A 21,961-nucleotide genomic window follows, 5' to 3' on the forward strand; every position below is an offset into this window, starting at 1 on the left:
ACAGAGTGACGACCTCTCCACTCTCTCTCCTCTGCAAATGTCATAAAGCCACAACAGCTCTGCGCGATGGTATCAACCCCAGAGTACTTCACTTTCAAAGGCCTTGAGTGGCGGCTCCATGTGGGAGGAAGGGGGCGGGGCTGCAGCTGCTTTAAACCTAACGAGTCTGGTCGTCACTACGGCCTGCTTCTCCCTCTCTCTGTGTACTCTGCTGCCAGGGCCACAGACGAGTGTATGGGAGTGTATGGGAGTATAGGGCCACAGTGGCAGCTGATGCTCGTTAGGGCTCCTCTAAGGACCCTTCACAGGGGAGAGCATGCCTCTTGAGTGCCCTTGTGGGCTACTGATAAACAGCTCTTTGGAGGCAGACGGTGGAGGGACAGCAAGCCCCGGGGGGCAGCCCAGTTAGGCTATTGATTAGCAGATGCTCCCCGCTGAGGCTGCTGGGATAGAAGGTGGTTCCTCATGGGCCAGAGGTGCCAGAGGTGGGGGGACTCCAGGGGCAGGTGGCTGGGCCTCAGCAGGGGCAGACTGGGGGAGACCTGGATGGAGCATGGTGCACCCTGGGATGTAGGTACTTCCATTGACGTTAAAACAGCTGGGGCTGGGAGACCTGATGACTGGAGAGGTGGACAGACGTCTGTTGTCGTTTCATAGAGGAGGAAAAACTGCAGGGCGTTGAGGGTGTCTTCTCAGATTGGAGTTGGTCCAGTTGTTATGTTTAGGGCGGGGGGGGTGTAACGTGGTAGATTAGGTCAGGGTGATGTAGGCCGAGGCCTTCTCTTTCAGCTGTCGCAGACACAGATGGCAACTCCAGCTCCCTGGAAGATCAACAGTTCACAAGTTCACTGGTTATTGGAAAGCCTAGGGATTAACCCTTGCAGAATAAATGACCACTGTAAACTGAATACTGATTGCGAGTGCATCACCACATACTGTGGTCAGGTAGTGTGATAGATTTGCAATCTCTTAGCCATGTCAACTTGACTTACGGATGACACAAGCATGCAGCACATGGCCTTTCCCCTTATAATGCATCTACTGTATAAGTGACATTATGAACCCAGCCATTGCATGGTCATCAACTACCGACAATATGCCGACCTAGGTATACTATACAGTATTCTATAGGACTACACTAGGCCTATATCCTCCACATATCCTGTAGTGTACCTACCCTCTGGGGGCTCCGCCATAGGGGGGCTCAGGCAGTACATATGGTAGCCTCTGTCACAGTCATCACAGAATAGTAACTGATCCTGGAACACGGAAACACACAAACACAAATCATGTTATGACATTATCAATCAAATATAGGACATACTACACATAACTCACACAGGCCCAGATTTGCTACGCGTTTGTACTCGGTGCAAAGATTGCACCCATATTTTTGCGTGTTATTAACCTTTACTAAGGAGGAGGAGAGTCCAGGCGAGTGTGCGTTGGTCCCATGTTTCATGAGCAGAAATAAAAGATCCCAGAAATGTTCCATACGCACAATAAACTTATTTCTCTCAAATGTTGTGCACAAATTGGTTTACATCCCTGTTAGTGAGCATTTCACCTTTGCCAAGAAGCTGATTAAACAGCAGGATCATTACACAGGTGCACCTTGTGCTGGGGACGATAAAAGGCCACTAACTTGGCATACTGACTGCAGGAATGTCCACCAGAGCTGTTGCCAGAAATGTTTTCCTTCCCTACCATAAGCCTCCAATGTCGTTTTGGAGAATTTGTTAGTACGTCCAACCGGCCTCACAACCGCAGACCATGTGCATGGCGTCATGTTGGTGAGCGGTTTGCTGGTGTCAACGTTGTGAACAGAGTGACCCATGGTGGCGGTGGGGTTATGGTATGGGCAGGCATAAGCTACGAACACAATTGCATTTTATTGACGGCAATTTGAATGCACAGAGATACCGTGATGAGGAAACATTCCACAGGTCACAATCAACAGCCTGATCAACTCTATGCAAAGGAGATGTGTCGCACTGCATGAGGCAAATGGTGATTTTCTGATCCACGTGCCTACTTTAAAAAAAATGTTTCTGTACATATCTGTACTCCCAGTCATGTGACATCCATAGATTAGGGCCTAATGAATTTATTTCAATTTACTGATTTCCTTATATGAACTGTAAACTCAGTAAAATCTTTGAAATTGTTGCATGTTGCATTTATATATATTTTCAGTATAGATGTTTTGGGAGTGTGAAGGGGCGTGTGTGTGTGTGTGTGCGTGTGGTGCTCACATCATTCTCGGAGGTGCCACACAAGCTGCAGGACTTGCACTCGATACACTGCCAGCGGTAGGTCCGTACGGCTGCCGTCATGTTGACTGTGAACTGCAGGCAGGACGGGTGGCCTGGGGACACAGAGAGGGACATACACACTCTTCATGTTACACTTCGTCACCATCGTTGTCGTCGTCATCAAGTTGGGCTTGTTTCCACTACACCCACACATAATAACATCTGTGTCATAATGACACATTTAAAACCGGTGTCCATAGGAGTGTCTGTCTGTCCGTACCTGAGCGTCCACAGTCGGCGCAGGAGATGAGGTCCTCGGGACAGCCGGTCTTCTTGGAGCCGCCCAGGCAGAAGTCACAGTAGCCGTTAGGGATGACCGACCCATCTGCAGCTTTCTTAGCTGCAATCACACAGGTGGAAAGGTTACATACGATAGAGCTCTTTCCCTAACAAACGCTCTCCTACAGAAAAGCTGCATATTACTCTAATATTCTATGCTCTAGAATATAAGAATAATCCAGCATTTGTATGAAGCTCCATTGAGCACAGACCTAGAGCACAGAGTCTATGGCTGTGGTCTGTGGTTACTGATGACCTGCTACTGAGGCTGGTGTAGAGCTGAAGACTCAGCAGGCTTAGGACTAGACTGACGTAGGAGGAACATCGCAGGTTTGGAGAGGGAAAGAGGAAGAGAGAGAGACAGGATGAGAGAGAGACAGGGTGAGAGAGAGAGTAAGCAGAAACGAGTGAAAGCGGCAGAGACAGGAAACATAGAGTGAGACAGAGAATATGAGACTTCCAGCCAACCAGACTGCAGAGCGTCCCAGCTGGATAAAACTCACCCTCCTCCATATGTTGGTTTTGGTAAAGCAAGCAGCAGGCCCGCTGAAGCCGGGGACTCACCAGCTCGTGCTCAGCCAGGGAAGGGAGGAGTAAGACGGGAAGGGAACTCCACTGGGAGGCCCGGGGGTCTGTTAAATATTGTCAAAGGAACGGTGGGGGGCTGGGACAGACTTGCTGTGCATCAAGCGGCAGGTGCGCGGCGGGAAGCCATTTTAGAATAACCATTAATGGAGAGCAACGTCCCCCTGCATGCATCCTCTCTGTCTCACTGACTGCAGTCGATTGCATAATAACTTTAATAGCTCTGATCACGTAACCAGGACAGTGTATTTGTATATGTCCTTTATTCCTGTATTAAGATGCAATGGACAGGAACATCACAATGACTCACCACCGTGCCATGTAAGACAGAAGAAGACAGACAACAGTATACAGTAGACTAGACAAGCACACACAGGAATTCATTCCGAATACGCAAACGCAAACGCACACACAAACACACACGCGCAAACACACACACACACACACAAACACATAAACACACACACACACACACACACACACACACACACACACACACACACACACACACACACACACACACACACACACACACACACACACACACACACACACACACACACACACACACACACACACACACACACAGAGAATTCAGCAGCAGTCGGCATGGTGGAGTAATCAGTGGCTGTCTGGTGTGTGATTTGGAGAGCCAGGGCCCTCTCCAGCGAGGTTATTAATCTAGCCCAGGGTGGATTGTGGCAGGGGGCTGGGGGAGGGGGGGGTGGCGGGGGTGGAGCAGGGGGGAGGGTGGGGTGGGGATTGGGTTTTCTACTCCACAGGGTTGGTCAATAAACCCCAGAGGAAGAAAAAAAAACAACTCTGATCAGGATGAGAGGAGAGGGGGGAGGAGAAAAGAGCAGAGGAGCTGTCCGTGGTACCAGCACAGCAGCCAGCAAGGCAGCTCTGTACTTTATTGTATAATGAGGGGCAGTAATGTACAGTGGAGTGGTTTACGTACATTCAGGGGACTGTGGAAAGCATACCACTATCCCCACCTTCGTCTACAACACCTGCCACTTTGGCACTGAGCTATGTATGGACTATATACAACAGGTACATATAGTATGCATGTACAGTACAAGCACTAAAAACAAGGCAAAATAGGTTTATTAATGAAATACGTCACTTTGAGTAACGTTTTTCCTTTTTAAGCCTCTGGCCTTGTGAAAAAAACATACAGCCCTTCTTTGTGTACATTTTATTTCAACAGACTGCTGCTGACTGTGCTTTACCACAGTCCCTGGGGAGCAAAGCTGTATATGCACACACAATTACATAAAACTACATGCCAAACGGCACATACTACAAACAGTGTTGCTCTGGGGCTCTGTGGACTGTGAGGCTGCGAGGACCCCTGAGAGTGAATCAGCAGGCCCTGACACATCTGTGTGTGAGAGTGCTGCCCGCTGGCCTGCCTGCTCAGAAAGGAAAGCCCATCGATGATTAATTGCCTGTGGCCATGCTTAAAGACTGAGACGCTAACCTGAGGTGGTACATCCTTAAGACAGACAGAGAGAAAAGAGAGATAGGGAGTGAAAAGGGGAGGGGGGGAGAAGGAGAAAGAGAAGGTGGAAGGGAGAGGGAGATAGCAAAGCGAGTGGCAGAGAGAGACATAGAGACATACAGACCAAACCAGACAGAGAGACACAGAAAACTGGCAGACAGGCAGACAGAGACAAAGAACATGCGCGAGAGAGGTAGATAAAAATTATTACAAGTAGCATGTTCCTGAGGTTGTCAAGGGTGATACACACCTCCCTCCCTCCATCTCAACTCCAGCTCCACCTTTCCTGTAACACCCCGCCAATTACTGGGAGAATACAGGCAGAACAGCACACTTCACAGCTTTTAAGTGTGTCTCGGGGACCCACTGGGAATTAGGGGAGAGAGATGAATCCTCAAATACCCCCCTCATATCTCCCCACTCCCTTCCGTTCCCTTCTCTCGCTTTCTCTCCCCCTAACTCTCTCCCCTCTCTTCGTCTACCTCTCTCTCTCGCTCTCTCAGTATAATCCTCTCTACCTCTCTTCCTCTCCCCTCCGCCTCTCTCCATCCCCCTCTCTCTTTCTCTTTTCCGATCTCTCTCTCTCTCCGCGCTCTCCCTTTTCTCTCCAACTCACTCTCCCTTTCTCACTCCCTCATTCTCAATACAGCCTGCTCCTGGAGTTTCCACAATCTCATTCCAGCACAATCCCTGGCCTAAGAGCCATACCGCACTGGCTGGTCGATAAAGTGGCCACAGCCTTATCGAATTAACACTTCCGCCGGAATACCCACAAGCACCTGTTGCCTGGTCTCACTTTCTCTATGCTTCTCACTCTCCTCCACACTTTCATTCCTCCTTCTGCTCTCTCACCCATGTCTCTTCACTCTGTTTTCTGAGCACAAACCTATTCAACAAAACAGGGTTTCACTAAAGCAATCCTACTAGTCTAGTGTTAACCAGTGATGATGCTGTCTATGATGTCACTGTGAACAAACCAGACCAACAGAGACACAGATCAGCTCCTAGCCTCACCTACACACCAACACACTGCTGTCCCCACAACACAAAACACATTGCAGCATGGCAGGGGAGCAAATGGAACAGAAGAGGAGAGAGGAAGAGGAGAGAGGAAGAGGAGAGAGGAAGAGGAGAGAGGAAGAGGAGAGAGGAAGAGGAGAGAGGAAGAGCAGAACACAAAGAGGAGAGGGAAGTGAAGAAGTGGCTGCTACTGTGTCAGAGCATCAGTGTGAAAACACACACTCTGCACTCCTGTCGCCAGGCTGCTTAATGAGGGGAGCGCCACATCTAGACACACACACATACAGATACACACTGATATAATGTATACACACACACAGATACAAATACACGCTTATATAATGTATACATACACTCACATTCACAGACAATAGACGCACACATGCGCAAACACGCGCACAAGCACACACCGGAACATGTGCAAGTACACACTGAGACAAACGCACGCACACACACACACACGCACACACACACACGCACGCACACACACACACACACACACACACAGATTTATAGCCAGCAGATCTTTGCATCATAACTTTAAAGGCTCGTTCCACTCCCAACCCCCACCCTCTCTCTTCAGCGTGACGAATGAGAGTCCCTCTGCCCCCAATCCAGCCTTCAGTATCAGCTTTCATCCAATGCATACACACACCGCTGTGACGGTCATGGAATTCTGGGTGACATTTTAGATGACAGTTATTGTTTTCTCACACATTTTCTCCTCTCCTCTGCTATACCCTATGAATGTCCCACCTACTTACTGGTGCAAAGTCCCGTACTGTTTTTGATTGGGCTTATATATCATCAAATTCCTGAAAAACAGGGTCATTTTAAGATATATTTGTATTCATCAATAAAGGTAAAAAAGAATGTAAAAGCAACTGAGAACCTTCATGAAAGGCATCAGGTAAAAGTGAATTAATCCACGAATAAGAATATAATTCTACGGTGCATTCGGGAAGTATTCAGACCCCTTCTCTTCTTCCACATTTTGTTACGCTACAGCCTTATTCTAAAATGGATTAAATTGTTTGTTTTTTCATCAATCTACACACCATAATGATAAAGCAAAAACTGTTTTTTTTTTGTGCAAATTTATATAAAAAAGAAAACCCTGAAATATCACATTCACATAAAATTCAGACCCTTTACTCAGTACTTTGTTGAAGCACCTTTGGAAGCGATTAAAGCCTTGAGTCTTCTTGGATGCTACAAGCTTGAATGACCACGTTTTCATGAATTTAATGATATAATGGGGGAGGAAGGAAATTGCCTAGGCAACGGAAGACTTGTTTGCTACAACACGTTGCTTATTTCAGCAAGGAGCAACAAAGTTACATCACGTTGTAGTCCATGTTACGGCAGAAACAGACAACCGCACGAATGCCCGGCTGTCCAGTCTTCAGTCAGCTGTTCGTTACACCCCCAAAACATTTTTATGACGGTTCTTTTATTTTCATGACGATCTTCATCCATAACCGTGGCGCACACACACACACACACACACACACACACACACACACACACACACACACACACACACACACACACACACGCACACACACACGCACACACACACACACACACACACACACACAGAGAGAGACAATGGATTCAGTATTATGCAGGGAGAGTGACTGTGAGTCAGTCAGACGAAAAGTGTCAGTCACAGATGAGAAATCTCATGAGGTACCTTTCTTCTCTCTCCCTGGCTGTGCTTCTCTCTTTCACAGAGGAAATTTGATTTTTCTTCTGCAATCCGTCTATTGTCACACAAATACCTACACCATCTGTCCCCACCTCCTTCTTCAATTCTCTATCTCCCCCTCTTTATCTCTCTTTTAAACGCACACGCACACACACGCATATACGCACGCGCACGCACACACACCAGCAGGACGCAATGCAATAACATGCTCGTTTCTCTTCCCTGTCCAGTCAGCAGGTTGCGTAAGTCCCAGTGCATTGTGGGTCTGAAACAGAATGACATTGCAAAGCGAGAGGACGGTGGAGATTTTGGTGCATAATAAAACTTGATCTATGGCTGCAGTGTAATCACACTGACCTGCACACTATGTCAGCCTCTGTGGCAGCATAAGAGGCTGCCTCTGTCTGTAGCAGATACACATACATAAACAGTACATACATACGTATTTGTATTTAAACACATACACACGTATGGATATACACACATACAGTGGGGCAAAAAAGTATTTAGTCAAAGTATTTAGCCAAATGCTTATTTTCCACAACAATTTGCAAATAAATTCATAAAAAATCCTACAATGTGATTTTCTGGATTTTTTTCTCTCTCATTTTGTCTGTCATAGTTGAAGTGCACAGGCCTCCCTCATCGTTTTAAGTGGGAGAACTTGCACAATTGGTGGCTGACTAAATACTTTTTTGCCCCACTCTATATATTCACACACACACACACACACACACACACACACACACACACACACACACACACACACACACACACACACACACACACCTGCATAATGCACACACAAACACAAACCATACATACACACTTCACATACACCCCTGTGCCAACTGGAATGTCTTTTTGATGCTCAGAAAAATGCAAACATGAATCATTTTTGGTGATCCTAGTAAGATTGTGTGTGTGTGTGTGTGTGTGTGTGTGTGTGTGTGTGTGTGTGTGTGTGTGTGTGTTGTGTGTGTGTGTGTGTGTGTGTGTGTGTGTGTGTGTGTGTGTGTGTGTGTGTGTGTCTGAGCTCTAACAGACAGACAGATAGGTTTTCATGAGCAGGATGGGGGGAGGGGGGTTATACTAAGATGGCCAAATGACTGAGGATCCAATCCTAACCCAGCAAGCCTCTCCTCTGTTAATACAGAATACCAAATGAGGCAGTGCAATATCAGCCTGCCTTCTCCCTGTCTGGGGTAATATATATGATAAATCATAAAGAGAATTCTTTACTTTTACTCTCCTTCCTTCACTCTGTCTCTCCTTTCTGTTGCCTTTAATGAACTCCTCTGCTCCCTCCGTTTCAACCCCTTCAATGCCAAACTCCACTCCCTCCTCCCTCCTCAATGTACATAACAACATACTCTTTATGAGGGATCCCAGCCTGTCACTATAGCAACCGGATTGCTAGGCAACAGCCGTTTCTCTTCCTGCTTTGTTGTGGCAGAGGAGGCAGTGGAGTGGCGGGGCGGCAGGCAGCATGAGCTGGTCTGGCTATGCAGGAAGCTACTGTACCGGCACTGGCACCAGCAGCACAGGCATGTGGAAAGTTCAGGAAGAAACCAGAGCAAAATAACAGCTAAAGGTGATGGTCGGGGTTGAATAATTAACTTGGTAAGTCCAGAAAGGTCTTCCCTCTAATAAGAGACATTCCTTACCATGGTGGGGCAAACTGGTAGACAAAGTCCCAGCCCCGGTTACAGCAAGCAAGGGACTGACTACACCGAAATAGATCTCCGTTTGAGCTGGACTATGGAATCTAAAGTCAAGTAAACTCATAGGGGCATTTTCCCAGACACAGATTAAGTCTAGTCCTGGAATAAAAGGAAAACTCAATAGTGAATCTACATTGAAAATGCTTTTTTTGTCAGGATTAGGCTTCATCTTTGTGGGGGAAACCACCCCATAAACCGGTTGTCATTTGGACCAAGTTTAGCTTTATAGTAAATGGTTAGGTACAGTATACATGTTCTGTGTTTGTAGTGGTGTGGTGAGCTGATCATGTAGTGTGTGTTGCATGTTCAGGGTTCATGGGTCGTGACTGTACTGCCTCGCCCCCACCACCCCGGTCCTCTCTCTCTCTCTCTCTCTCTCTCTCTCTCTCTCTCTCTCTCTCTCTCTCTCTCTCTCTCTCTCAACCCAGCCTGTGTCTCCACTCAGTCTCCTGTATAGGCTACTTACTGTGCTCTGTACCTGTCTGCTACAGTACAGACAGAATGACTAGTCAGGACAAACTCATTTTCACCATTTCACCAATACCAGCAAAATCACATAAATCAAATAAATCATAGCACGTTTTAGGGGTTCATTCAGTCGTTTTTACCTGATTAAGTTGACTCATGTCGAAAAAATAACGTTCAAAGTGCAATTTATATCATCCTAAAACATACATTTATATCATCCTAAAACATACATTTATATCATCCTAAAACATACATTGAAAATTATACGGCTGCTTCCTATTTTCTTATATAGCCGAGTGTCAAAACACCGTTTTTAATTGTCCAAATAAATTCATAATCAATATTCTGAAATAAGTTGTGATATGTTGAAGACTAATACATACAATTACTTCCTGTCCACACGTGTCACACTTGTGTTCAGATTACTTGTATTTTGCTAAATTAGTACCTTAAAAGCTGCTCACGCATCAATTTTACCGAGCAGTCATTCCAGATTGAAATTGATTAGCTTGTTCTACTGTAATCAATAGCGTGCACAGATGAATCACTCACTTCAATATTGTATGGAAATCAATGGAACTGGGGACAATTCACTGCCATTTGCGCTCTTCTAAAATACAAAACCACAACGAACTTGGGTATACTAGATATACTTGTCGATATCAACTCCTCTCCTTGTGAATTTCACAACTGCGTTCTAAACCCTGCGACAGACAGGTGAGTATGATCAAATCAACCGGACCAAACCAAAGATATGAATCTGTTTAAAGCAATCGAATTAGGCTCATCTTGATGACTATAAACTTGTACATTAACATCACCAATCTGAGATAAAAAAAAATAAAATAAAATCACTAAATTGTATGAGGTGAAAATGCGAGCTTGTGTAAGGAAGTAACACAAACTGTCCACATTAGAGTATTATAAAATCATGTTTCAAAAATAATTAAACAAGTCAATTTTGGAGGATAGTACATGTTGCCCACTCACAAAATATTTCAACAATTACATACAATTGAACTGGGCGCTCTAGATTAGAGCCTCTATAGTGTCTGTGCAGCTGTCTGAACATTCCCAGTCCCTACCATTATACAGGCCCTCCACTGTCACCAGACCCTCATTAAAAGACCACCCTCTCTCTCTTACTGCAGGACTTTCATCACATGTGAACCTGCTGGAACAGAACCAACTACCACTCCACAGATATCATTCCACATATAGTATCCTCCCCACAGACAGGGAGAGAAAGAGAGAACCGAGACAGCCAGGACGCCATTTTAGGTTTGATACATAATTCATTTTGTCCTTATAGCTGATCACAAGGATTCCTTCTGACAGTGGCAGAGCAAGGTGAGCGAAGCCATTTTGTGAGCGAGGTGAAACTGGGGAGAAAAATGTGAAAATAAATAAATATAGAAAAAGAACAACAGGAACGAAATGACGCTGACCTTCAAACGGCTCAATTACATGTTACCCCCCTCCACCCCTCCACCCCCCCCTCCTGCTCTCACTCCTCCGACCGTCTGTCCGTCCAGATAAACCAGACTCGGAATCTCAACTCTGATTTGGGGAGAGGACGTAACAAGAACTGGCTTGACTCTTTCTGCTCACAAAACCAATTTTCAGGTGCACACCAGAGGGCCGGCCCTCTAAAGTAAACACCCCTCCCTCCTCCCCATCTCATCAATGCCCAAAACCAGCCCCCACCACCCCTGCCTCTCTCACTTTATGAAGAAGAAGAGAAAACTGAGAGGCAGCCATGAATTTTAATGTTGCAGTTCATTTTGACAATCGGCTTCCACTCCTGCAGCGGAAATAAATACAGAAAAAAATGAAGAAAATGATAAGTGATGGATAAGTCATAAAGACAAAAGCAGAGAGAGGAAGTTGAGAAAGAGAGAGATTCAGAGAGAAGCGGGAAAGGAAAGAATGAAAGCCTGGTAAACTGGCGATGAAGAGTGAAGGTGCGAATAGAGAGAGAATGAAAGCCTGGTAAACTGGCGATGAAGAGTGAGGGAGCGAATAGAGAGAGAATGAAAGCCTGGTAAACTGGCGATGAAGAGTGAGGGAGCGAATAGAGAGAGAATGAAAGCCTGGTAAACTGGCGATGAAGAGTGAAGGTGCGAATAGAGAGAGAATGAAAGCCTGGTAAACTGGCGATGAAGAGTGAGGGAGCGAATAGAGAGAGAATGAAAGCCTGGTAAACTGGCGATGAAGAGTGAAGGTGCGAATAGAGAGAGAATGAAAGCCTGGTAAACTGGCGATGAAGAGTGAGGGAGCGAATAGAGAGAGAATGAAAGCCTGGTAAACTGGCGATGAAGAGTGAGGGTGCGAATAGAGAGAGAATGAAAGCCTGGTAAACTGGCGATGAAGAGTGAGGGAGCGAATAGAGAGAGAATGAAAGCCTGGTAAACTGGCAATGAAGAGTGAGGGAGCGAATAGAGAGAGAATGAAAGCCTGGTAAACTGGCGATGAAGAGTGAGGGAGCGAATAGAGAGAGAATGAAAGCCTGGTAAACTGGCGATGAAGAGTGAGGGAGCGAATAGAGAGAGAATGAGAGGGGGAATGTGTGCGTGAGAATCTCATCTCCTCGTAGAATAATCTGTCATTTATCAAACTGATGGAAAAGGGAGAAAGAGAGAGAATGAATGGGGGGGTAAAATAATGAAATGAAAGAGAAGAACGAGACTTTGGATTTCAGCGATCTTCCACTCTCAGTTTCTGCATTTTGAAACGTATATGTCTTAAACTTGATTTCTGACCTGCAAAACATTTTGGGACTATGTCAACAATGGACTAATGAAACAAATGCCAAAAGATAGCTTTTGGATGGAGTTTTCCTTTAAATTTGCCTTGTGGAGTGGACCAGGCTTACAGACTCTAGTCTAGACATATTTTAGGAAGAATATTACATGAATAATGTATGGACCAGTTTCATTATAACCATTCATATTAATATCATTATTATATATGGTGTAATATAAAGGAGGGGGTGCATCTGCAACCACAAGATAGAAACACGGACGCACTCACCCACACACCCACACACACACACACACTAGGCTTCTATTTGCATTTCACAAGAGAATTTAGTTTTGTGGATGTATGTATTGATGTGTGTGTGTGTGTGTGTGTGTGTGTGTGTGTGTGTGTGTGTGTGTGTGTGTGTGTGTGTGTGTGTGTGTGTGTGTGTGTGTGTGTGTGTGTGTGTGTGTAGCAGTAGGAGAAGAGAGGAGGATATTAATGCATTCATTCTCTCCTTTTTCACCCTGCAGAGCCCTAAAACTGCAGCGCGCACACACACAAACACGCACACAAACACGCACACACACACACACACACACACACACACACACACACACACACACACACACACACACACACACACACCCCCCCCACACACACACACACACACACACACACACACACACACACACACACACACACACACACACACACACACACACACACACACACACACACGCACACACGCACACACACCAGGACCCAGGCATCAGCACCAGGACCCAGTGACGGACAAACCACTAAGACAGGCCAATTTAAAACAGAGCTCAGCCAATTAAGTCTAGGAGGTAAATGGGTATTTTTCAACAAGGACATTGATGTGGACTACAGCTGTGTTTCTGTCTGCGTCCCAAATGACACCCTATTCCCTACAAAGTGCCTTTTGGGATGCAACCTCTCTCAGTGTAAATTACCAGCTCAGACATGGAATGTGCTAGGGGAGAGAGGGGGACAAAAAAAGACCCCCCCCCCCCTCCCACCACCCTTCCTCTCAGTGTCCCTGCTCAGCCAATTAACACCGTCCAACTCAGGGCCGGGCTAATCAAACAGCATTACAGAAAGCCATACAGGCAGACAAACATAAACGCTACTACATTGTACATCAGTGTGTACTTCACACGCTGTATGCCGCAAAGGACATGTGCAAGTTGCTGTGTAGTAACATTCTGTAGGATACTGCGTCTAGCTTGGGTTGCTCTGACGTGACATGCGAGCGGAGGGTACATGGCATAGTGTAGCAGCCAGCCTCAGGGTAGAGCGTAGAGCCCGCTGTAACACATGACATAGTGTAGCAGCCAGCCTCAGGGTAGAGCGTAGAGCCCGCTGTAACACATGACATAGTGTAGCAGCCAGCCTCAGGGTAGAGCGTAGAGCCCGCTGTAACACATGACATAGTGTAGCAGCCAGACTCAGGGTAGAGCGTAGAGCCCGCTGTAACACATGACATAGTGTAGCAGCCAGCCTCAGGGTAGAGCGTAGAGCCCGCTGTAACACATGACATAGTGTAGCAGCCAGCCTCAGGGTAGAGCGTAGAGCCCGCTGTAACACATGACATAGTGTAGCAGCCAGCCTCAGGGTAGAGTGTAGAGCCCACTGTAACACATGACATAGTGTAGCAGCTAGCCTCAGGGTAGAGTGTAGAGCCCACTGTAACACATGGACTCACGCTTGTGGTTGTTCTTGCGCTGGAAGGGCAGGGTGTGTCGCTCAGAGTCCTCCTCTCCCTCCTCGTCCGCTAGGTGTGTGTGAGTGTAGTGGTAGCTCAGGCCCGGGCGGTTTTTATAGCGCTTCCCACAGACTGGAACACAACCACACACACAACCACACACACACACACACACACACACACACACACACACACACACACACACACACACACACACACACACACACACACACACACACACACACACACACACACACACACACACACACACACACACACACACACACACACACACACACACACACACACACACACAGTCAAGAGACAGAACTAAATGTAGCCCAATTATCGTAACATATCTATACATCTATCTATACATTGTGCTCCACTGTAAATAGATACACTCACAATGACTGAATGCTGTATCCATCGCGAGCTAATGCCATGTCACCGTTTCAGTTGGAATATTGCTCTATAATGTTCCGTTAGTGCTTGTTGCTCTAGCAGACTCATTCCCACTAGAGGAGTTGTCCCCATTACATTGGCAGTGAGAGAATTGCTTTCTTTGTCTAGAGTGGAGACAGCAGCCATATGCTTGCCAGCGTAGTTTAGCTTACAGTAAGAATGTTGTCTATGGCTCTTAGACATGGTGTGTGTGTGTGTGTGTGTGTGTGTGTGTGTGTGTGTGTGTGTGTGTGTGTGTGTGTGTGTGTGTGTGTGTGTGTGTGTGTGTGTGTGTGTGTGTGTGTGTGTGTGTGTGTGTGTGTGTGATACTCACTGTCACAGACGTACGGCTTGTCCCTGTCCTCAATGGTGCTGGGTTCTTGTCTCTTCCTCATACCCCCTACACCACAGGCCTGCAGCGAGAACACAGACGGGTGAACGGAGTTCACACTCTATACACACTCTATACACACACACACACACACACACACACACACACACACACACACACACACACACACACACACACACACACACACACACACACACACACACACACACACACACACACACACACACACACACACACACACACACACACACACACACACACACACACACACACACACACACTCCTACACACCATAATCATCTGCTACTTTAACAGGTGCCCCCCTCTCTCTAATCACCCTTTCCTCAGAAAGGCGGGGTTGATGACACCTAACAGGGAACTTCAAGCTCCAATGAACAACATGACTGTTTGGATGACAGATACAGCGTTACAGCCTGCAGCAAGGCTTCACACAAGATGGAGAGAGAGAAGCCTTTCTCGTCTAATAAGAGTTCTTTAGAATGCATCCATGTATACAATCTGATAACTCACTGCTTATCCAAATACTGTGTACTGCATCTAATGCCCACATGATTGTACTGTATCTAATGCCCGCACAATTCATACACTACTAACACACTTACAAAAATGACTTGTTTCCACCCTCCATCCCAAAATGTATGAATTGAGTATAGTGAACTGAGATACGAGTTGGTATCTGTTTTATCTTTAAAGCTGAGAGGGAAAATAATGTCTCCTTAGTACTCAGAGCACGGCTGCTACTGTACCGCTGACAGGCTGAGAGAAGAGGAGCGTTCAGGAGAGAGGAGATGGGAGCCGAAAGGAGAGGAGAGCCAGCCAGAGCAGAGGAGAGGAGAGCCAGCCAGCCAGCCAGAGCAGAGCAGAGCAGAGCAGAGGAGAGGAGAGGAGAGCAGAGGAGAGGAGAGCCAGCCAGCCAGCTAGAGCAGAGCAGAGCAGAGCAGAGCAGAGCAGAGGAGAGGAGAGGAGAGCAGAGGAGAGGAGAGCCAGCCAGCCAGAGCAGAGGAGAGCCAGCCAGCCAGAGCAGAGCAGAGGAGAGGAGAGCCAGCCAGAGCAGAGGAGAGGAGAGCCAGCCAGAGCAGAGCAGAGCAGAGGAGAGGAGAGGGAGAGGAGAGGAGAGGAGGAGGAGGGAGAGGAGAGGAGAGAGGAGGGAGAGGAGAGCCAGAGCAGAGGAGAGGAGAGGAGAGCAAGCCAGAGCAGAGGAGAAGAGAGGAGAGGAGAGCCAGAGCAGAGCAGAGGAGAGCCAGCCAGAGCAGAGGAGAGGAGAGCAAGCCAGAGCAGAGGAGAGGAGAGGAGAGGAGAGGAGAGGAGAGGAGGAGAGGAGAGCCAGAGCAGAGCAGAGCAGAGCAGAGGAGAGCCAGCCAGAGCAGAGGAGAGGAGAGCCAGCCAGAGCAGAGGAGAGGAGAGGAGAGCAAGCCAGAGCAGAGCAAAGCAAAGCAGAGGAGAGGAGAGGAGAGGAGAGGAGAGGAGAGGAGAGGAGAGCAGAGCAGAGGAGAGCAGAGCAGAGGAGAGCAAGCCAGAGCAGAGGAGAGGAGAGACATCCAGAGCAGAGGAGAGGAGAGCAAGTCAGAGCAGAGGAGAGGAGAGGAGAGCCAGAGCAGAGGAGAGGAGAGCAAGCCAGAGCAGAGGAGAGGAGAGGAGAGGAGAGCCAGAGCAGAGGAGAGGAGAGCCAGCCAGCGCAGAGGAGAGCCAGCCAGAGCAGAGGAGAGGAGAGCCAGCCAGAGCAGAGGAGAGGAGAGGAGAGGAGAGCCAGCCAGAGCAGAGGAGAGGAGAGGAGAGCCAGAGCAGAGCAGAGGAGAGGAGAGCCAGCCAGAGCAGAGGAGAGGAGAGCCAGCCAGAGCAGAGGAGAGGAGAGGAGAGCCAGCCAGAGCAGAGCAGAGGAGAGGAGAGGAGAGCCAGCCAGAGCAGAGGAGAGGAGAGCCAGCCAGAGCAGAGCAGAGGAGAGCCAGCCAGAGCAGAGCAGAGGAGAGGAGAGCCAGCCAGAGCAGAGCAGAGGAGAGGAGAGCCAGCCAGAGCAGAGGAGAGGAGAGCCAGCCAGAGCAGAGCAGAGGAGAGGAGAGCCAGCCAGAGCAGAGGAGAGGAGAGCCAGAGCAGAGGAGAGGAGAGCCAGAGCAGAGGAGAGGAGAGCCAGAGCAGAGGAGAGGAGAGGAGAGCCAGAGCAGAGGAGAGGAGAGGAGAGCCAGCCAGAGCAGAGCAGAGGAGAGCCAGCCAGAGCAGAGGAGAGGAGAGCCAGCCAGAGCAGAGCAGAGGAGAGGAGAGCCAGCCAGAGCAGAGGAGAGGAGAGCCAGCCAGAGCAGAGCAGAGGAGAGCCAGCCAGAGCAGAGGAGAGGAGAGAGAGAGGAGAGCCAGAGCAGAGGAGAGGAGAGGAGAGCCAGCCAGAGCAGAGCAGAGGAGAGGAAAGCAAGCCAGAGGAGAGGAGAGGCAGCCAGAGCAGAGGAGAGGAGAGGAGAGCCAGCCAGAGCAGAGCAGAGGAGAGCTAACCAGAGCAGAGCAGAGGAGAGCCAGCCAGAGCAGAGCAGAGGAGAGGAGAGCCAGCCAGAGCAGAGCAGAGGAGAGGAAAGCAAGCCAGAGCAGAGGAGAGGAGAGCCAGCCAGAGCAGAGCAGAGAAGAGGAGAGCCAGCCAGAGCAGAGGAGAGGAGAGCCAGAGCAGAGGAGAGGAGAGCCAGAGCAGAGGAGAGGAGAGCCAGAGCAGAGGAGAGGAGAGGAGAGCCAGAGCAGAGGAGAGGAGAGCCAGCCAGCGCAGAGGAGAGGAGAGCCAGCCAGAGCAGAGGAGAGGAGAGGAAGCAGAGCAGAGGAGAGGAGAGCCAGCCAGAGCAGAGGAGAGGAGAGCCAGCCAGAGCAGAGGAGAGGAGAGCCAGCCAGAGCAGAGCAGAGGAGAGCCAGCCAGAGCAGAGGAGAGGAGAGGAGAGGAAGCCAGAGCAGAGGAGAGGAGAGGAGAGCCAGCCAGAGCAGAGCAGAGGAGAGGAAAGCAAGCCAGAGGAGAGGAGAGGCAGCCAGAGCAGAGGAGAGGAGAGGAGAGCCAGCCAGAGCAGAGCAGAGGAGAGCTAACCAGAGCAGAGGAGAGGAGAGCAAGCAAGAGCAGAGGAGAGGAGAGGAGAGCCAGCCAGAGCAGAGGAGAGGAGAGCAAGCCAGAGCAGAGGAGAGGAGAGGAGAGCAAGCCAGAGCAGAGGAGAGGAGAGGAGAGGAGAGGAGAGCCAGAGCAGAGGAGAGGAGAGGAGAGGAGAGGGAGAGGAGAGGAGAGGAGAGGAGGGAGGAGAGGAGAGGAGGAGGAGGAGGGAGGAGAGGAGAAGGAGAGCAAGCCAGAGCAGAGGAGAGGAGAGGAGAGGAGAGCCAGCGAGAGCAGAGGAGAGGAGAGACATCCAGAGCAGAGGAGAGGAGAGCAAGCCAGAGCAGAGGAGAGGAGAGGGAGAGGAGAGCCAGCCAGAGCAGAGGAGAGGAGAGACATCCAGAGCAGAGGAGAGGAGAGCAAGCCAGAGCAGAGCAGAGGAGAGGAGAGCCAGCCAGAGCAGAGGAGAGGAGAGCAAGCCAGAGCAGAGGAGAGGAGAGCAAGCCAGAGCAGAGGAGAGGAGAGGAGAGGAGAGCAAGCCAGAGCAGAGGAGAGGAGAGGAGAGCAAGCCAGAGCAGAGGAGAGGAGAGGAGAGGAGAGCCAGAGCAGAGGAGAGGGAGAGGAGAGGAGAGAGGAGAGGAGAGGGAGAGGAGAGGAGAGGAGAGCAAGCCAGAGCAGAGCAGAGGAGAGGAGAGGAGAGGAGAGCCAGCCAGAGCAGAGGAGAGGAGAGACATCCAGAGCAGAGGAGAGGAGAGCAAGCCAGAGCAGAGCAGAGGAGAGGAGAGCCAGCCAGAGCAGAGGAGAGGAGAGCCAGAGCAGAGGAGAGGAGAGGAGAGCAAGCCAGAGCAGAGGAGAGGAGAGCCAGAGCAGAGGAGAGGAGAGCAAGCCAGAGCAGAGGAGAGGAGAGCCAGCCAGAGCAGAGGAGAGGAGCTAGAATGGACTAAGGAGCTGCCGATGCTTCCCCTCACCCTCTCAGTACAGCAGGAGAAGAGAGAGAGAGAGGGCTTCCACAAGGAATTGATAGCATTACTTGAGAGGCTGGAGTTTGCATAACTTGCAGTGGGTCCTATGTACTAGACAAGAGAGTCAGCTAGATCTCTGAAATGTTAAGGGAACTGGATGGAGGGAGGGAGCCTGTGACTGTCCCATTCAGGGAGATGGATCATTTCACTGGCTGTTTTAGCTCCATTTGGTTTGATTTGATTTGATTCATCTCTCTTTTAGTCATCGTTTGGACTAATCTTCCACGAGTCCTGAAACATTCAAATACACATTTATAATACGATGACATTTTCACATACAGTTGAAGTTGGAAGTTTACATACACCTCAGCCAAATATATTTAAACTCAGTTTTTCACAATTCCTGACATTTAATCCAAGTAAAAATTCCCTGTCTTACATCAGTTAGGGTCACCACTTTATTTTAAGAATGTGAAATGTCAGAATAATAGTAGAGAGAATGATTTATTTCATTTTTTATTCCTTTCATCACATTCCCAGTGGTCAGAAGTTTACATACACAATTATTATTTAGTAGCATGGCCTTTAAATTGTTTAACTTGGGTCAAACATTTCGGGTAGCCTTCCACAAGCTTCCCACAATAAATTGGGTGAATGTTGGCCCATTCCTCCTGACAGAGCTGGTGTAACTGACTCAGGTTTGTAGGCCTTCTTGCTTGCACATGCTTTTTCAATTCTGCCCATTTTCTATATGTTTGAGGTCAGGGCTTTGTGATGACCACTCCAATACCTTGACTTTGTTGTCCTTAAGCCATTTTGCCACAACTTTGGAAGTATGCTTGGGGACATTGTCCATTTGGAAGACCCATTTGTAACCAAGCTTTAACTTCCTGATTGATGTCTTGAGATGTTGCTTCAATATATCCACATAATTTTCCTACCTCATGATGCCATCTATTTTGTGAAGTGCACCAGTCCCTCCTGCAGCAAAGCACCCCCACAACATGATGCTGCCACCCCCGTTCTTCACGGTTGAGATGGTGTTCTTCAGCTTGCAAGCCTCCCACTTTTTCCTCCAAACATAACGATGGTCATTATGGCCAAACAGTTCTATTTTTGTTTCATCAGACCAGAGGACATTTCTCCAACAAGTACGATCTTTGTCCCCATGTGAAGTTGCAAACCGTAGTCTGTCTTTTTTATGGTGGTTTTGGAGCAGTGGCTTCTTCCTTGCTGAGCGGCCTTTCAAGTTATGTCAATATAGGACTCCTTTTACTGTGGATATAGATACTTTTGTACCGGCTTCCTCCAGCATCTTCACAGGGTCCTTTGCTGTTGTTCTGGGATAGATTTGCACTTTTCGCACCAAAGTACGTTCATCTCTAGGAGACAGAACGCGTCTCCTTCCTGAGTGGTATGATGGTTGCGTGGTCCCATTGTTTGTACAGATGAACGTGGTACCGTCGGGCATTTGGAAATTGCTCCCAAGGATGAACCAGACTTATGGAGGTCTTGGCTGATTTCTTTTGATTTTCCCATTATGTCAAGCAAAGAGGCACTGAGTTTGAAGGTAGATTTTGAAATACATCCACAGGTCCACCTCCAATTGACTCAAATGATGACAATTAGACTATCAGAAGCTTCAAAAGCCATGGCATCGTTTTCTGGAATTTTCCAAGCTGTTTAAAGGCACAGACAACTTAGTGTATGTAAACTTCTGACCCACTGGAATTGTGATACAGTGAATTATAAGTGAAATAATTTGTCTGTAAACAATTGTTGGAAAAATGACTTGTGTCATGCACAAAGCAGATGTCCTAACCGACTTGCCAAAACTATAGTTTGTTAACAAGAAATTTGTGGAGTGGTTGAAAGACAATGTTTTAATGAATCCAACCTAAGTGTATGTAAACGTCCGACTTCATCTGTAGATGGTGGACAATCTATTCCTAGTATTTACTGAATGTCTGTCTCTTACCAACTGAATATTGTTGTGAATAGAGTTTGGCCGTTTTAAATGGTGTATAATTATGAAATAAAATAAGCATGTTTAATTCAATTATCTTGTTGATTGATGACCAACCAACAGCATTGAGCATGACTACAACATAATAACCATATCTCCACCTTAAAACAATCCTTAAATGTTTTTTCTACAAGTTACGTATCTTGACAGATAACACTTTGTTAACGGGAAGTCGAAACAGAAAAGAGAGGATGTGTGAAATGAAAGTAACATTTCAAACGCAGTAACATTTCAAATAGACAGGATGAGTGGAATTATAACCTGAGTGAAATGTGAGAAGGAAGTTGAGTTGGACCAGTTTTGGTATCCACAAGGATGAAATGAATTGCAATGAAACGGCAAGCTGAAGTATCAGATCTGAACTCGTAGCACTTGTTGCCCTTTGCAGTGCCATCAATACAGGGACAGTAGGTGGCTGTACGTTCCTGTGCGTCTCCCTCGTCTTACCCGTCCTTCGCGGTTCTTGCGGTTCTTGCGTTTGGGGACGTCCTCTTCCATCTCCTCCGCTTCCAGTTCATGGGGGAAATCACCGACCAGCAGCTTCTGGAGCAGCAAACACACCAGAACATCAGAGGAGATATCAGCAAGGAGGGGCTCCAGAGAGTGCTGAAGCTTCAGAATAAACCTAGCACCCCATTAGCACCCACGATAAAGAATGCCCAGCTACCCCAGTGAGATCCTGCTGCTGCAACTAGATAACAGTACAATACAACAGGGACTAGGTCACACATGGGATACAAACAAATAGAGAGATACAGAGAGAGAGAGAGAGAGAGAGATACAGAGGAGAGAGAGAGACAGAGAGAGAGAGAGAGAGAGAGAGATCTAGAGAGAGAGATACAGAGAGAGAGAGAAGAGAGAGAGAGAGAGATACAGGGATACAGAGAGAGAGAGAGAGATACAGAGATACAGAGAGAGTGAGAGAGAGAGAAGAGAGATACAGAGGAGAGAGAGAGAGAGAGAGAGAGAGAGAGAGAGAGAGAGAGAGAGAAAGAGAGAGAGAGAGAGAGAAAGAGAGAGAGAGAGAGAGATA

The 21,961-nt window shown here is 47.9% G+C and overlaps 1 protein-coding gene across 1 annotated transcript in view; it reads right to left on the bottom strand.

The window, feature by feature from the left end:
- Window positions 1-724: 724 nt before the first annotated feature.
- Window positions 725-21,961, bottom strand: part of LOC118396830 (zinc finger protein neuro-d4) — a 63,844-nt gene continuing 42,607 nt past the window's right edge. Inside the window, exons 6-12 of the mRNA XM_052467413.1 lie at window positions 21,376-21,471; window positions 14,859-14,937; window positions 14,081-14,212; window positions 2,536-2,655; window positions 2,256-2,368; window positions 1,178-1,259; window positions 725-821 (exon numbers count right to left, since the gene is read on the bottom strand). Of these exons, the coding sequence (XP_052323373.1) occupies window positions 751-821; window positions 1,178-1,259; window positions 2,256-2,368; window positions 2,536-2,655; window positions 14,081-14,212; window positions 14,859-14,937; window positions 21,376-21,471 (693 nt within the window). The 3' untranslated portion in view covers window positions 725-750. The remainder of the gene's footprint in view (window positions 822-1,177; window positions 1,260-2,255; window positions 2,369-2,535; window positions 2,656-14,080; window positions 14,213-14,858; window positions 14,938-21,375; window positions 21,472-21,961) is intronic.

Source organism: Oncorhynchus keta, chromosome 18, assembly GCF_023373465.1.
Source record: "Oncorhynchus keta strain PuntledgeMale-10-30-2019 chromosome 18, Oket_V2, whole genome shotgun sequence".
Lineage (NCBI taxonomy): Eukaryota > Metazoa > Chordata > Actinopteri > Salmoniformes > Salmonidae > Oncorhynchus > Oncorhynchus keta.